General features: G+C 58.6%; 2 protein-coding genes across 3 annotated transcripts in view; both read left to right on the top strand.

The window, feature by feature from the left end:
- Window positions 1-9,713, top strand: part of GCK (glucokinase) — a 50,630-nt gene extending 40,917 nt beyond the window's left edge. The window contains exons 2-10 of the mRNA XM_046670068.1: window positions 1,153-1,315; window positions 1,875-2,029; window positions 3,129-3,248; window positions 4,478-4,573; window positions 4,766-4,865; window positions 6,362-6,545; window positions 7,544-7,699; window positions 8,232-8,465; window positions 8,775-9,713. Of these exons, the coding sequence (XP_046526024.1) occupies window positions 1,153-1,315; window positions 1,875-2,029; window positions 3,129-3,248; window positions 4,478-4,573; window positions 4,766-4,865; window positions 6,362-6,545; window positions 7,544-7,699; window positions 8,232-8,465; window positions 8,775-8,919 (1,353 nt within the window). The 3' untranslated portion in view covers window positions 8,920-9,713. The remainder of the gene's footprint in view (window positions 1-1,152; window positions 1,316-1,874; window positions 2,030-3,128; window positions 3,249-4,477; window positions 4,574-4,765; window positions 4,866-6,361; window positions 6,546-7,543; window positions 7,700-8,231; window positions 8,466-8,774) is intronic.
- Window positions 9,714-11,067: 1,354 nt separating this feature from the next.
- Window positions 11,068-13,414, top strand: MYL7 (myosin light chain 7). 2 transcript variants are annotated; one of them, XM_046670482.1, is made up of 7 exons: window positions 11,068-11,086; window positions 11,314-11,427; window positions 11,603-11,678; window positions 11,865-11,969; window positions 12,357-12,435; window positions 12,631-12,679; window positions 13,240-13,414. In XM_046670482.1, the coding sequence occupies exons 1-7, from the start codon at window positions 11,084-11,086 to the stop codon at window positions 13,339-13,341; spliced, it is 528 nt and encodes a 175-aa protein (XP_046526438.1). In that variant the 5' UTR covers window positions 11,068-11,083; the 3' UTR covers window positions 13,342-13,414. The 2 variants fall into 2 exon arrangements, with proteins under 2 accessions (XP_046526438.1, XP_046526437.1); XM_046670481.1 differs by having other exon boundaries at window positions 13,228-13,414.
- The last annotated feature ends 3,099 nt before the right edge of the window (window positions 13,415-16,513 follow it).

Raw genomic sequence — 16,513 nt, 5'->3', positions numbered from 1 at the left:
CGGGGCGCCGCGCCCGCCCCCCCCACACCACCCCCCCCCAGGGGGGGGGGGGGTGCCGGGTTTGGCCCCCCCCCCCCCCCCCCCCCCCCCCCCCCCCCCCGGGCTGTCCCTGGGTCTGGGCAGGGGCTGCCTTCCTTTAATGTGCTACCTTCTCCAACGAAATGTGGGCTCTGAAAACTGAGGAAGAAGGGGCAAAGGGTTGTGTTCCCTCCTGGCTGGAATTCAGAGCATCTCCGGCCCTGGGCTTACGGGGAGACGGCCGTGAAGAGAGTGAGCTTCTGTGAAAAGTGGACCCACGGCTTTGATCAGAGTAGCTTTCCTTTCCTTTTTGGTCCAAATAACCAGTGAATTAAAGTAACCTTCTTCTCTCCAGGATATGTGGGAAAGAGGCAAGGGGCAGCCACACCGCTGTCCACATGCAGGGTCCCACTTACTGGGGACACATGGGTATGGGCAGCTGCGTTCACAGCCTGACCTCGGGCCACCATGGAGGGGTGAGCGGTCACTCCCTGGAAGGTGCTGGAGGAGACCGAGCCCGGGCCGCCCATGCTCACGGGAATGGCATAATTGAATCCGAACTTTCTGCATGCAGGCCTCCCCCTGTCAATGCATAGGGACCCTCCTCCCTCTGACGGCTACAGAGTCTTCCATGCTAGGGACCGCCATGCTTTCGTCAACCAGACACCCCCAACCAGTTTCACCTCTAACTAGTGTTCCCTTGACTATCCCTTAGACACATTTGTGCACACTTGCCCATTTGTTCCATTAGCATAAATTCCTGGAGGGAGAATGACCAGATCTTTTAGACAGTAATGCCAGCTGCCTGTCTCCTCCAGACACGCTCTTCCAGCCCCTGTCTCATCCACTTTCCAGGTCAGCGCCTCCCTCCTCCCATCGGCGGAATCTGAGACACAAAGGGAGGCGCCACATCTGCCCTCTGCCCCTCACCCTCCAGCACACTCCAGGTCACATTTGCTTAGAGGCTGCTCGTAGAACTCTGCTATTCTAACTTTTCAACTGGTCTTAACTGTGGTAGTTTGAAACAATGGGTTATCCTGGACCCAGGGTCAGAGGGCAAAGGAGACCCTCTAGGTGTGTGGGAAATGCCTGGTTCCCACCTCCCCCACACACCCACGCCCTCTCCCTGTGCAGGCGGAGCAGATCCTGGCAGAGTTCCAGCTGCAGGAGGAGGATTTGAAGAAGGTGATGAGGCGGATGCAGGAGGAGATGGACCGAGGCCTGAGGCTAGAGACCCACGAGGAAGCCACTGTGAAGATGCTGCCCACCTACGTGCGCTCCACCCCGGAAGGCTCAGGTACTGTGGGCCAGGGCCAGGCAGGGATGGGACCCACGTGGGAATGGCAGCTCCTCATCTGGAGGCAGCTGTCCCCAGGCCCGAGCAGGAAGAGGTACCCCTGGCCCTTCTTAGCGGCTCTGACTGACCCCAGCAGCCCTGAGACAAGTCGCAAACACACTAGGCCCCAGACACGGGCCAGTTCTCACCCTCGGCTCCGCTGGCCCAGCCCCAGTCTCAGGAAAACTGGCTTTTTTCAAGTCGCAATGGGAAACTGGTTCCCCATGGTCACTTGGGGGACACCCAGCCTGATCCTGAGACTGGGTCATTTCATTAGGTCTTCAGTTGGGCCCTGGGCTCGGGGTGAGTTCAGTCCAAGGCAGAGGGCTCCCAGCGACTTTCCCAGTTCAGCTTCGACTCCTTCCACAGTTTACTCGGGGGTTCCCCAGATGTCTGGCCTTGACAGCCCCAGGTCCAGCTGCTCTGGACCCCCCGTGCCGTCCCCTCCTGCTCTCCCTGGTCTTGGGGGTCCTGCCAGGTGGTGCCCCTAAGGCTGATGTGCTTCTCCCTGTGGCTGCAGAAGTCGGGGACTTCCTCTCCCTGGACCTGGGCGGCACCAACTTCAGGGTGATGCTGGTGAAGGTGGGGGAGGGCGAGGCGGGGCAGTGGAGTGTGAAAACTAAGCACCAGATGTACTCCATCCCCGAGGACGCCATGACGGGCACCGCCGAGATGGTGAGCAGCTTGGGCCGGGGGCTGGGGGCTAGGGTCAAGACCACCCCGGATCTCAGAACTCAGCTAGCCTTGGTGGGAAGGCCCACCAGTCCACCAGGGGTGGGAGGGCAGCTGTAGGCAGGAGGGTCACCCAGCCTCAGAGGGCCCAGGCAGGCAGCTGAGAGGACTAGGTGGATGGCCACTGGGCACGGTCCCAGCAGGTTACACCCCTGCCCAGTTTCCCAGAAGGATCAGAAACATGGCAGGGTAGCTAAGAGAACACGGTGGTCCAGCCAGCATGCAGCCCACACATTCCACCCCCTCCCCATGTATCGCCCCTTGCTCTGCACCAGCATGGACACCAAGTGGGGTGACTGCAATCATAATGTCTGCGCAGGCAGCAAGGCCATCCTGACCTCAGGGAGGACTCAGGAGGGGGAACAGAAGTAGAATGAACCCTGGGGGGAGGTGGACAGAACCAGAGCTGATCCCCTGAGTGGCAGGGTTTCAAGGCAGGAGGCCCATGGCAGCCTGGTCCTCACCACACCCCTAAATGTTTGGCACTGGGCATGAATCAAGGCAGCAGGGGTGGTGTGGGTGCCTCACTGGTCCCCGGCACCCAGCAGGGAGCTGAGTCAATCAGCAGAGCTCTCAGCAATGCCCAGTTCTGTGGACAGGCCCACGTGAGTGGGGTGGGGGCTGGTCCTCGGCAGGGGCAGGGGTAGGGCAGCCAGGACAGCCGGAGGACGAAAAGGACACTCTGGGTGCTGGAGACAGAAATCATAGTTATGACCAGGGATATGCCTCTGCCCTCTGTGTCTGAGGCCAGATCTTACTGGGTCCAGCTGAGAAGGTCAGGCTGACAGAACACAGCTGAGCTGGGACCAACCCGGTCCTGGTGTCACCCTGTCCTGGGGGCTGCCCGGACTCTGGCATTGGGTGAAGCTCAGGGCCTGAGTCCCGACAAGCAGTGGCGATCAGGACAGGGGAACTGAGGTCAGGCCCGGAGGCTTTGCTTTCCTGGGGCCTGATGCCTCAGCATGGGCTGAGGAACACGTCAGGCTCGAGGCCCCAGGGGGCTGCAGCTGGCCCACCCTCTGTGGTCAAATGGCTCTTCCAGCTCTTTGACTACATCTCCGAGTGCATCTCTGACTTCCTGGACAAGCATCAGATGAAGCACAAGAAGCTGCCCTTGGGCTTCACCTTCTCCTTTCCCGTGAGGCATGAAGACATAGACAAGGTAGGGCCAGGTGCAGGGGTGTGTGGGGGAGGAGGTGGATGGACGCACAGACGGATGGACATGCACCCCAGAGAAAGGCACCTTGTGAACTCTGCCCTGTGCTGCCTCCAGATGCAGCCACCCAATTTGGGAAAGATCCAAACCGTGGCTCCATCTATTACGTTCTGTGGGACTTCGGGAAGTAACCTTAGTGGATCCCTATTCTTTGCCCCCCCACACCCTGCGAGGCGTGCACTATGATCACCCCCGTGAAAGACGAGGAGACTGAGGCTTAGCAACTTGCCCATGACAGGAAGTGACAACGCTGAGGCCCACACTCGGGCAGGTGGGCTCCAGCATGCCCGCATGTCGTCACCTCCTCTACCACCTGTGGCGGAGACAGAAATGTGCAGGGCTGCGGTTTCACCTCGCCTGCGAGCTGGCAAGTTAGTCTGCCACAGCTACACTATACACACACACGCACACAAGTAAGTTACACATACATATATACACATGTAAATCATACATGCATACATATACACACAAATTATACAAACATAAACACACCAATTATACAGATATATATACATATGTCAATTATACATAAATTATATACAGACCTCAATTTTACATGCATACATACATAAACACACCAATTGGACATGCACATGGATGTAAATTTTAGATGCATGAGTGTGAATCATGTGTGCACACATGTAAATATACGTGCACGTACATACACGTGTACATTACACAGTCATATATACATGAGGGTATAAATCATACCAGCATGAGTTAACACATGAGACCTCTGGGTCAGAGAGAAAGCCAGTTCGGTACTCACAGCAGAATGGCAGCTGGAGCAACAGCTCGTGTTGGTTTTCTGAGCCCCAGTCCCCACAGCATACAGAGCTCCAGATGGTTCCTTCACATGCAGAGGGTGCGCTATAGGAGAGAAGCCCGATCTTACTCAGGGCCGCTCCCCTCCAGATCGCATCCTGCTCTGGGAGACGTCTCTGGGCTTTACCATACAAGATTCTGAAATTGGCTGGGACCCAGCCCTGCAGAAATACGAGATGTTTGTGGAGAATGGTCTCCAATGCCTCTCAAAGTTATGTGGCTGCTTTGAGCCTAAGTTTCCTCGACTCTAAAGTGGGGTGCGTGTCCCTGTCGTCCGAGTTAGCTTCCCTTCCCTTCACCCCTGCCCCCAGCATTCGTCAGCAGCCACAGAGGCCCTCCTCTTCTCTCAGGGCATCCTTCTCAACTGGACCAAGGGCTTCAAGGCCTCTGGAGCAGAAGGGAACAACATTGTGGGGCTCCTGCGAGACGCCATCAAACGGAGAGGGGTGAGGCGGCACCTGCCCCTGCCCCTGCCCTGGATCCCCCTCACTCTCCCCCGAGGCCAGGATGCCGGGGAGGGCCTTCTGGGCATCCCCCCAGGAAGGAATCCTGTCCTCCCTCACCTGGCTGGACCAGCCCAGAGCAGGCTGAGTCGAGACCCCCAGCCCTATCACCGCTGCCTCTGCGCCTCTTGGCAGGACTTTGAGATGGACGTGGTGGCGATGGTGAATGATACTGTGGCCACAATGATCTCCTGCTACTATGAAGACCGCCGGTGTGAGGTTGGCATGATTGTGGGTAAGAACGCGTGCCCTGCCCTATCCAGGGGCCTTGCCACCTCAAAAGGTTCTACTGTCAAAAGACAGCGCCAAGGCTCCCCTGTCTACAGCATGGTGCACAGGCCTCCTCCTGCCTCTGCCTCGGGCCCCGAGGAGTTAAGGCCAAAGTCCTGAGCAATCAGTGATGGCCGGAGCAGGGCCTATGTGCCAGGCACCAACCCCACAGGTGCTGAAGCCCCAGACAGTCTTGGGGAACAGCAATGTTGTCCTGAATGCAGGCGCTATTTACTGGTAGGAAGCATTTCAACACGTGCAGGTCACTGCATCAGATGGCACACCAGCTGCATGTCCGCTTAGTCCATCAGGATTTAATTAAAACACCTTATCTGGTAAATTGACCAAACTGGACGGATTTGTCCAAGTGGAAGAGGATAAGCAAAAGTCGTCATTCCTTCCCGGTTGGTCTAACCCTGGCCAGGGCAGCAGCCTGCCCTGCCAGAAGTAAAGGCAGGTACCAGGAAGGGAGGCAGTGCCGGCCTCCGGGGCTTTCCACACTGACCAACGGCCTTTCCCAGAAGTTCCCAAGGTGTTACAACGAGCGTGTACTGAAAAGCAATCCTGTCACATCAGTTAGCCCGTGGGCACACAGGCATGCAGGGTTTTTTCTGGACTCTCTGTGCCCTGGTTACCCAGAAAGTCGGGGGTAAAGTTGTTTGCTTTGCTGGGCCCTTTGGAGCTAGCCCTGAAAGGTTATATATTTGTGTTCTTAGGACCCCACCTGCAGTTGTATGTCTGTGTCCTGAGCTGCAGCCTGACCTGCTGTGTCTCTCCTCTTGTGTGTCACACCTTCTCCTTTCATCCTCGCCTTTCAGATGGAAAGTTGTCATTAAGGCCACCACCTAGACAGGAGCTCCAGGAGCCCTGGCCATCCTCCCCGCTCTCTCCTCCACAGCTGCCGGGGGCAGTGGGGTTGGGGCACCACAACCTGAGTTCTGCAGCCATTGGCCTCAGGCATACCCCTCTTGGAGCAGAGATGGCAGCGGGCGGCCTGTGCTCACATCTGCTCTGCAAACACTCTTGGTTACTCTGCTCAGTGCTGAAGATAAAATCATAACATCCCACACCCATCTCTAGTTGGCAAAGCACTTTGACACATGTTTCCCTCAATCCTCCCAACTACCCAGGAAATGGGAGGAGAAGGTGTTACCATCCCCTCCTAGGGAAGAGGAAGAGCCCAGAGAGGTGGGCTTATCTACCTGAGGTCACACAGCAAACCCAGGTCTTCTGGTGCGTGAGAAAGCCACCTTTCCTCTGCTCCAGGGACGCAGGGAAACCTTTCCACAGTGGTGGGTGTGGAGGGCTCAAGGAAGCTGGGAAGACAGGGTCCCAAAGGGCTTCCCGCCTGCAGGAACCAGCGCCTACTCAGGGATGGGGAGACATCCAGGAGAGGCAAGGTCGCAGGAAGGTGCCATGCCCCGCCCTAGGCAGCTGGGGCGTGACGCTGCCGCCCCACAGGCACCGGCTGCAACGCCTGCTACATGGAGGAGATGCAGAACGTGGAGCTGGTGGATGGGGACGAGGGCCGCATGTGCGTCAACACCGAGTGGGGCGCCTTCGGGGACGCGGGCGAGCTGGACGAGTTCCTGCTGGAGTACGACCGCGTGGTGGACGAGAACTCCCTGAACCCTGGCCAGCAGCTGTAAGGCGCGCCCCTCCCCCAGCCCGCTGGGGCGGCAGATGGGGCCGGCCACGCAGATAATAGGCTTGTTTTTAAACAGCTCTGGGGAAAAGCAAACTGACAACCCCCTCGTAAGCCGGCTCGTCTCCTCCTCCAGCTCCCACGCATGTCGTGGCCCTCTGTAAACCGGGAACAGTGAGAGATGTGAAGGTTTAGTCCTCAAAAAGACAGTCTGTGCATGGATGAGCCGGGACCTGGCCCCCTGGACAGGGGGCAGGAAGGCTCTGAGACGCCCCCAGGAACATTAACTGGGTTTAACCCAGAGTTCCCCAAAGTACAGACAGATCCGTCCAGGTTCACAGAACGGACAGCTGTATTTTGGGGAACGCTGCGGGCTCGCACAACACAGCTTGAGAACCAGCCCTCACAGAGCTTGTCGGAGTCACGGCCACCCTTTATTAGGCGCCTAACAGACGCGCCAGGCACGTGCTGGCTGACTCCGTGGCTAGCTTCCTCTCTGACTCTCATAACCCTCCGCTAGATCAGTAGTATTCAATGTACTACTAGATGAAAATAGGAAGGCTCGCAGACGCCGGCCGGCACCAGCGGTCAGCTCCGTGGATTTCAGGAGCGCAGAGCCCCAGCAGGGCGGCAGGGGGGCGCCCAGGCTGGTCACCAGCGCCTCGGAGCCGGAGCTGTAGTTTTCCCAACTGCAACCGAGCGATGAGAACAGCACCCCATCACAGGATGTGGGAGGACTAAAGGGGATTCAGCGCAAGGCCCATCAGAGGGGCTGGGCCACTCTCGAGGCCCCAAAGCAGGTTCCTCACCCCTGTAGTCCTAAAGCCCCCCGCTCATAAATGAGGGAACGGGCACGAACCCAGGCTTGCCAAGGGTGGGTGTCACAGCGCCCAGATGGCCGCCTCATGGCCACGGTGGGGGGCGGTGGGGCAGGCTCCCAAGCTCCGCCTGCGCGTGGGACCTCCCTGCTGGGGATGACCCGGCCGCCCCCTGTCCAGATATGAGAAGCTCATCGGCGGCAAGTACATGGGGGAGCTGGTGCGGCTCGTGCTGCTCAAGCTTGTGGACGAGAACCTGCTCTTCCACGGGGAGGCCTCCGAGCAGCTGCGCACGCGCGGCGCCTTCGAGACGCGCTTGGTGTCGCAAGTCGAGAGGTGCGTGGGTGGAGCGGACGGTGGGGCAGGTACAGGGGGCAGTGCGCAGAGGGCGGGGTCCGGGACAGGGACACAAGGGGCGGGGTTGCGGGTGAGGCTTGGGGGTGGGCGCTCGGCCGGGGAGGGGGCGATGCGGGGGGGTGCGGGGGAGGGTGAGGTTCTGGGATGGGGAGCCGGACGGAGCTTAAGGGGGCGGGGGTGGCCTCCTGCCCCCGGTGGAACCCGCCGCCGGGCAGTGGAAGCAGCCCGCGCGTCCCCACCATGGGCCGCGGACATCTCCTCACTTCATCCACGCAACAGCCTTGAGGCGCGGCAGTGTCGCCCACCTTAGAGCGGATACCCAGGGCTTAAACAGTGGAGTCATGACCAGGTTACTGCTGGTGCCTTGCGGAATCGGACGTGCTCCCCTCCGGAGCCCGAGCCCCAAGCGCTTTACCTGGGTGAGGTCGGCAGGGGTTGGAGAAGAGGTCGCCGCTGGGGCCGACCCTCCAGCGACGCCCTCGGCCCTCCCGCCCCCGCCCCCGCCCCGCAGCGACTCGGGCGACCGCAAGCAGATCTACAACATCCTGAGCACGCTGGGGCTGAGGCCCTCGGGCACGGACTGCGACATCGTGCGCCGCGCCTGCGAGAGCGTGTCCACGCGCGCCGCGCACATGTGCTCCGCGGGGCTGGCGGCCGTCATCAACCGCATGCGCGAGAGCCGCAGGGAGGACGTGATGCGCATCACCGTGGGTGTAGACGGCTCGGTGTACAAGCTGCACCCAAGGTGCGCCCCGCAGCCATCCGCCCACCCCGCCGCGCCCCGCCTCCCCGTCGTGGGAGCGCGTCCTGAGGGCACAGCCGGACCGCAGTCCCCGCTTAGGAAATGCGGGCCGAGAAGGACCCTCTCTGAGGCCCCAAGGATTCTTCTCTCTCGTCCCCCTTGGCTCACACCCATGGGAAGGGTCCCCTAGGCTTATCCCCTGTGGCTGCCTTCAGTGAGCGTGACCGGCTCTGGAGGGTGGGTCCGAGGCGGGGGGAGGCCAGCTGGGAGCGCAGGGAGGAGGTTCGGCAGCTCTGCTTCCCCCCTGCTCAGCTTCAAGCAGCGGTTCCACGCCAGCGTGCGCAGGCTGACGCCCAACTGCGAGATCACCTTCATCGAGTCGGAGGAGGGCAGCGGCCGGGGCGCGGCCCTGATCTCCGCGGTGGCCTGTAAGAAGGCCTGCATGCTGGGCCAGTGAGAACCGAGGCGGCGTGGCAAGGAGGAGGCTGGTGCCGGCGCTGGACCTGAGCTCCAGGGAACGTGGTCCCCACAGATGCTCCCGGCCTGGGGGGTCAAGAGGCCTCTCCTTGTAAGGACCATGGATGCCTCCTATCCCCCCTGCCACCCCAGAAGATGGGGAAAGGTCCGCAGGGGGAATGTGGGACCCGGGCAGCCCTCTTCTCTCAGAGTCAGTTGGTGGGACAGCCCTGTTGCCCTGACTGGGTTGGGGGCTGGATGAGCACGAATGGAGACCCCCAATGTCCCTTGCCTTTCTTTCTGTAATGGAGGACCCAGAAAGGAGTCACTCACTCAGGACTTTGTTGCGTTTCTGCACTGCCTGCCTCTCGGAGCTTTCAGCCCAGCTCTGGGAAGCGGGTGCCCTCTGCTGCGGCCTGTCTTCCCTGGGAACTCAGCCTAATTGGGGAGGCAGCCCCCCCCACCCCACCCCCAGTCCCCCTGGGGCCAGCCAGACCTAGACGTAGGCCTGGGCTACCAGCGGGTAGGGTGGGAGGGGAGGCTGCAGGTACACTCAAAGCCTGGAGATGGCAGCCTTTTCCCTCCCATAGTGCCATCCCTGAGTGATTTGGGGTTCTGGGATGGACCCTCACAGGAGATGCAAAGCCCCTACCCAGGGGCCCTGGAAGAGGTGGAGCCCAGGCCCCAGCACAGGCAGGCCTGGGGGCACCTGGGAGGGCCCAGACAGGCTTCTCGTCTCACCAGACCTCCATGTGCCGCACCAACCTCTCCATGCCCAACCTGGGACAGTGTGGGTTTTTTTAATTAAAAGTTTTAAAAGTTTAGAACATGGCCTTGTCCAGTGTTCTTTCTCTCTGGGTATAAGGGCTGTGGAGTATTTGTAGGATTTTAACATCCACTCAGTTTTCAATGAGAGAAACTACCGACTGTGTCGTTTCATTCAGAGCTTAACCCAAAGTTGTGATCTTGAGCAGTCAAACCCCCCTTGAGATGTTCTCTTGTTTTCTGGTGTGTCTCTTATGGAATTGCTTCCGGTCTTTTTAGTTCTCTCGACTCTAAATTATGCATCAGAAGTTTGCGCAAGCATCCAATTCATTATTGGTACTAATGTACCCATGTTTGAGCATTCTCATATCAGATCTCATTTGAATATAGATTACTTCCTAGTTTTCCTTTATGTTACACATCAGGGCATTGTATTGATTTTCAAAATTGTCTATGAAGGTAAATTATATGTCCTATAAAATTCATTTCAGGAGAGCAAAGGAGGTGCTATGAAACACTTACTTGTTGTACCAAAGGGACATTGGGTCTGAGGGATAAGAACCTCTCTGCATTCCTCACACCAACCAGCAGGATCTGGCCTCACTCCCGGGTGGCGGGGCAGCCAGACAGGGCAGCCTGGCAGAGCCAGGTTCAGGGGGCCAGCCAGCGGCCCACTCCTTCTGCTCTAGAAGGTCCCCTTTCCTCCAGTCCTTCTGTGCCCTGGGCCTGCAAGGAGACATGAGGCTGCTGCTCTGGCACAGTGTAGGGCACCCGGGCCCCTTGCTCCACGGTGGAGCCCCACACGAGGGACTCTCGACCCACTTTCCCGAGGGATGGAGGCAGAGCTCTTGCTCCAAAAGCATCATGTGCAGGCTCTGTTTGGGGTCACAGCCAGCTCAGGGCTGCTTTTTGCGCCTTGGTCAGAGGGGCGAGAGGTCAGGGCCAAGCATCTTCACCAAAACCTCTGGGAATCCCTGGGGGTCTCAGGCCAGAGACCAACTTCAGTGCCACCCACTGCCCTGCCAAGCCCAGTGGGGGCCCCAGGCCAGCCCTGCCCCCGCTGTCCTCTTGGACTGGACAGGTTCTGGGCTGGACCTGCAGGAGGGACAGTCAGAGGAGGGGAGCAGCACATAGAGTGGTGAGAGCTGTGAGCCCGCTCTGCTCTCAGGAGGTGCTGCCGGAATGGGTGGACACCCGGATGTTACAGATTGGGGGCCTAGAGGTCACCAGGAATGTGGCTGGAATCTGCTTGGGGCCCTGTCTTCCCCCAGCCCAGACGGGGGCTGCCAAGTTTGGGCCTGTCCTCTCCTCCTGTCCTTATTTGGTGTTGTAGGTGATAAGGCTGAGACATAAAGGGGGCTGTGGGCCCCTCGTGGCAACCAGGCTGCCGCAGAGAGAAGATGGTGAGTGCCAGGTGGGGGGATGTGAGGCCAGAGGCCTCCCAGATACGGTCCCTTGGGCTGGGGGAGCAGAGCCAGCCATTTCTGTGCCTGTGTTGATCCCAGAGAGGTGGTCTCCAGGGACAGGAAGAGGACTCTGAAGCAGCCTCTCCTGCAATGCTCTGGGGGTGTGCACTGTGGGGTCTTTGGGGAGCCAGGGAGAGGACCCCTCCCCACCCACAGTGTTGCAGGCCAGCAGGAAGGCGGGGACCAGGGGCAAGGCCGGGGCCACCAAGCAGGCCCAACGTGGCTCTTCCAACGTCTTTTCGATGTTCGAGCAAGCCCAGATCCAGGAGTTCAAGGAAGTGAGTGCCCCACCCCCAACAGCCTGGGACCCATCCTGAAGCCCCCGCCCCGCATATACCCCTCTTCTCTGTAGGTCAGTCGTCTTGGCCTCTGTCCTTGCTCCTCCCACCACCCCCTGCCTTCCCTGGGGTGGGGGCTGCTCCCAACTGGAGACTGTGGCCCCCTACCTCACAGGCCTTCAGCTGCATAGACCAGAACCGGGATGGCATCATCTGCAAGTCAGACCTTCGGGAGACCTACTCCCAGCTCGGTGGGTGCCTGCCTCCCACCCAGCCTGCCGTCTCCTCACACCTGCCTCTGCCCAGTCACACCTAACTTCCACCTCTCCTCCGCCACTCAGAGCTGCCCCTACCTGGGAAGGAGGGGAGGGCAGTCTGGGCCGCACTCGTGGACACCCAGGGTCCCTGTGTCCATCTCATGCCCCTACCCCCACCAGGGAAGGTGAGTGTCCCAGAAGAGGAGCTGGACGCCATGCTGCAGGAGGGGAAGGGCCCCATCAACTTCACCGTCTTCCTCACGCTCTTCGGAGAGAAGCTCAACGGTGAGCCTGGGGCAGGTCTGGAGCCCCCTGGCCAGGCAGCGAGCTTGAACCCTGCCTGGACCCCACCTGGCCCTTGCCCACCCAGGGGATGTGGAGCCCACCCCTGCTTCCCAGACCCATGGGCGCTGGTCACCCAAGTCCTGACTCGGGGATGGAAAAGGTGCTTTCAGCCTCCACTCCCAAATCCCGAATCCCAGTCAGGCCTGCCCCTCTCAGGAGGACAGCCCATCTTGGTCTCTCTGGGCCCTGAAGGACACTTTGTATCAGGGAACACCCTCAGCCCACCTCTTCTGGGACGTGGAGGGCTCCCCCTGCACCCTGGGTCCCTCCTGGATGGGGTTGGGGAGCTCGGGACGTGGGTGCTCACCTGTGCCCTTGGCCTCCCAGGGACAGACCCCGAGGAAGCCATCCTGAGCGCCTTCCGCATGTTTGACCCCAGTGGCAAAGGCGTAGTGAACAAGGATGAGTGAGTGGGAGCTGCGGGGACGATGGGCGCCGTGCTGGAAGCAGGCGGGGCGATGAGGCCCCTTGTGAGGGTGGTGCCTGTACTCTGGGTCCTCTCTGCTCTTTGGGGGGTGGTCACCTGGACCATGGGAGCCTTCCTCCCCCCTCTCTGTGCAGCCACTCACCCGGGCTCTCCCACTGCTCCCCACCCGCCCAGGTTCAAGCAGCTTCTCCTGACCCAGGCAGACAAATTCTCTCCGGCTGAGGTGAGAATTCCTGGCTCTTTCAACAGCCCTCCCCCACCCATTTGCAGGGCCCTTCACCCCACAGGGCACTGGGGAGGCCCTGGTGTCCCGTTGCCCTTGTGGGCTTAGAGCCAGCTTTCCAGAGGAGGTTCCATCTCTGTTGAGATCTGGAGGGTAAAGAAAGTGGAGTCAAAAAGGGAGGTGGGTGTGCCAGGCTGGGAGAGCCATGTGTGCAAAGGCCGGGGTGGGAGCACAGTGGCACCTTCAGCATCTGGAAGAGGTTCTGTACATGCGGGCGTGGGGGCGGCACAGAGAAGAGAGGGGAGCATCCCCAGGGCCAGGGTGGGCCCTTTGACCCATGGCCCTCATCGCGCCTCCCCCGCCAGTTTGGTCAAAGTCGGACAACAGAAAAACATTAAGTCACAGTTTTGGGTTTGGGGCTGAAAAGGCTAAGGGCCAAAATGCAGCCCCAGAGGGCAAGGAGAAGGGTCATAGGTCTCCCTTAGGTCACACGCCGGCTCCCCAGGCCTCCCTGGCTGGGCTGTGCCTGGAGCCAGGAGCTCCCCCAGTGCCTCCCCCAGGTGGAGCAGATGTTTGCCCTGACGCCCATGGACCTGGCAGGGAACATCGACTACAAGTCCCTGTGTTACATCATCACCCATGGGGACGAGAAGGAGGAGTGAGCTGGAGGCGCCGGCAGCTGTGGCTCAGTGCCAGGCCCTCAGGGCCACCTCAATAAACGCTGTTTCTGAATTAGACCTGCAGTGGTGGCCTGTCTGTGACAGATGGGGTGGGGGCCAGCCAAGGGGATCCGAGGGGCTGATGCGAGGATCACCATGGGAATAAGCCAGGCCCCTCACCAGCCCACCTCAATGCACCCCACACTTCCCAGTGACGTATGAACCATGATATGCTCACTTACAGATGAGAACACTGAGGCCTGAGAGGGCAGGCATCTCACCCAAGGTGGCACCTCTAGGACAGGAAATGGTGGGCCTTACACCCGCCTCCACCAGGCCCAGACAGCCGCACAATAGGCCCTCTGCTCAGCATCCTGAGGCCGCCTACCCGGCGCTCAGCAAACATTCTGCCAACAGCCCAGCTGGAGGGCTGCGGCACTGAGACTCTGCCCATCGGACCCCTTGACCACACAGCCCCACCTCTGCACGCTGGCTCAGGTGGGCCTCCGTACACAGGCGTGTGCTGTGCTGGGCCCTGTGGGAAAGGCACTGAGGAACGCATCTGAAAACAGGGCAGGTGCCTGACACCAAAGACGGGGCCAGAGTACAGCAGACTAGCAAGGAGATGCTCAGGAACTGACTCTGCACCTCCGAAGGTGGCTGGAGAGAGGGAGAGGATTTCTCTGGAGAGGATCGTTAGTGTCCCATCCCCCACCTCACCTGGACAGGACACAGCCCCATTGTGGCTACTGGGGGGCAGCAGGGGAACCTCCAGAGCAGAGCACTCAGGGAGGGGAGGGGGAGGGGGGAGGAGAGAGAGAGACAGCTCTCTGGGCCAGACCCAGAGCACACAAAGCCCTTCTTGGGATAGTAACAGCTGAGTAAGAGCTCTCTCCTCGCTTAGTCCCCTCCCGCCAAGCCCTGCTGCAGTCCCTGGCTGGGGAGGTGGGATGAGAGAGCAAGAAGGAAGGAGCTGACTGCACTCCCTTCCTGAAGGCATTTTCACCTGGAGAGAGCTTCAGTTTTGATTTTTATCTGGGACTTGGCAATTTTAATTACTACATTGAGACTTGAGGTTTAAAGTTACCATAGTGTTTTTTATTGCTTATTGGTGATCGCAAAAGTCATGGGACTGCGTGCGTTTTCATCCAGAGAGCAGGCAACCAGCCCACCGCGCTGGCCGTGCTGCAGGGACAACGGGTGAACAAAGTCAAGACTGTGTTGTGATTCCAGCACACGAGTTCTGCTTGTTCAACAAACCCATCTCAAAAAGTAAGGGATAATTTTGTAATTCGAGCCTCTGCGGGGAAAAGTTGTGAAAGACTCTGAAATGGACCAAAAAGATCATGGGTGGCTTCAAAAGGGTGCTGTCTAGCACCCCCTCCAGGCTGGCTGATTCTGGGGGAGCTCTGCACCTGTCACTGTGTTTGAGCTATTTCACAACTCCATGAGTTGCAGATGACTAACAGCAAGGTAAATGATTCCCTCCCTAGAGAGGCAAATAAATATTATCCAGTGAAGCATGTTAACTTCCTCCTTCTCTGTGCAAGAGGCCAGCTTGGTGCCCAGTAAGCAAGTTCATCTCCGCATTCCTGTCAGCTTAGATTGCATCTGCTCTCTGAATCTCCCTGAACCAGTTATGACATCTTATTGGTGGCTTCATGCATTAACAAGTGAAAAAATCTCTGACAGGGGGGCCGGCTCCGTGGCCGAGTGGTTAAGTTCTCGCGCTCCCCTGCAGCGGCCCAGGGTTCGGATCCTGGGAGCGGACATGGCACCGCTCGTCAGGCAACGTTGAGGCGGCATCCCACATCCCACAACTAGAAGGACCTGCAACTAAGATATACAACTATGTACGGGGGGAAGTTTGGGGAGATAAAGCAGGAAAAAAAAAAAAGATTGGCAACAGATGTTAGCCCAGGTGCCAATCTTTTAAAAAAAAAAAATCTCTGACAGGTGTCATGTTTCTGCTTTTAAAAACTGTTTCGTTTCACACTCCTGGAGTCATGATTCTGCTTTTAAAAACTGTTTCGTTTCACACTCCTGGAGTAGTTGTCTGCTAAGGTGAGTCCTTTCTGCACCAAAACTGCCTGTATTAGTGTTAGTTTGGAGTAAACTGAGGGCAGAGTATGTGTGCATGTTTGAGAGACCAGAGAGAGAGAGAGAAGCAGAGGAGACAGGCCTATATTGCGCCTCCTGAGCACGTGCAGTGTGGCCAGTGTCAATTCGGAGGTGCTGCAGGTGTAAAATGGACATCGTATTTTGAAAATTTAGTACCAAAAGAAAAGTAAAATATCTCATTAATAACTTGTCCATTGAATGCATGTTGAAATGATAATATTTTGGATATATTCGGTTGAATAGAAAAACTCCTAAAAGGAATTTCTCTTATTTCTTTTTTCTTCCTTAATGTGCCTACAGGAAAACCTTAAATGACATATGTGGCTCTCATTGCAGGCTCACATTACCACTCCACTGGACGGCACTGAGTTACCTGTGGGATGTGTTCAAGCCTACAGTCTCTGGGGCTGGTGGCGGTCCCCGGGATTCACACCCAGTAACCAGGGGTCACGCCAGCGCTCTCTCAGAATGTACCCAAAGGAAGACCATGTCATCTAGGCCGACTTGCCTCTGCGTGTTCTGGCAGAAAGGAGAAAAGGTTTTCTTTCCAGAGAGCAGAAACCATACGAACTCATTTGCAGAGGGCAGACTTTTTCCTGGGGGAAGCCAAGGCTTCTCTTGCTAGAGTGGGCTAACGGTGTCACCTGCCAGCGTTCGAGGGCCGTGGAGGGAGGTGGGCATGGCTGGGGTGGGCTGAGAGGGGGCCAGGCAGTGCTCCCTGTGGGAAATGCACATGGAAATGCTCTACCTACCAGAGGGCAGGGCCAAGTCCTGTGTGACTCAGGGTCTGTCAAGACTCAAGAGCAGGCTTCTGACACACTCCCGCCACTCTGTACCCCAGTTATTCCCCAAGGGGAGCCTCGTCAAGAGGCCACTGGGCCACCCCCCCCCAACTTCCCCTTTTTTTTTAGAAGCCCCCCCCCTCTGTAAGGACCCCCCCCCCCCCCCCCAGCCAAGGTGCTCTCTCCAGATGTCCTGGAGCTCCTGGTCCTCAGGTACCCTCCCCACACCCCACCCCTAGCAGGCTCGGCTGGAGTCCCTGAGCAGGTCTCTG

This window comes from Equus quagga, chromosome 8 (genome assembly GCF_021613505.1).
Source record: "Equus quagga isolate Etosha38 chromosome 8, UCLA_HA_Equagga_1.0, whole genome shotgun sequence".
In the NCBI taxonomy this organism is placed as follows: Eukaryota; Metazoa; Chordata; class Mammalia; order Perissodactyla; family Equidae; genus Equus; species Equus quagga.
Note: the sequence above shows the minus strand (reverse complement) of the source record. Positions and strands in the feature narration are given on the sequence as shown.

Bases quoted from the DNA above. Each gene is read 5' to 3' on its own strand.
- MYL7 (XM_046670481.1), top strand. The intron at 11,679-11,864 runs GTGGGTGCCTGC...TACCCCCACCAG, and splicing joins GGAGACCTACTCCCAGCTCG to GGAAGGTGAGTGTCCCAGAA. The intron at 12,680-13,227 runs GTGAGAATTCCT...GAGCTCCCCCAG, and splicing joins ACAAATTCTCTCCGGCTGAG to TGCCTCCCCCAGGTGGAGCA.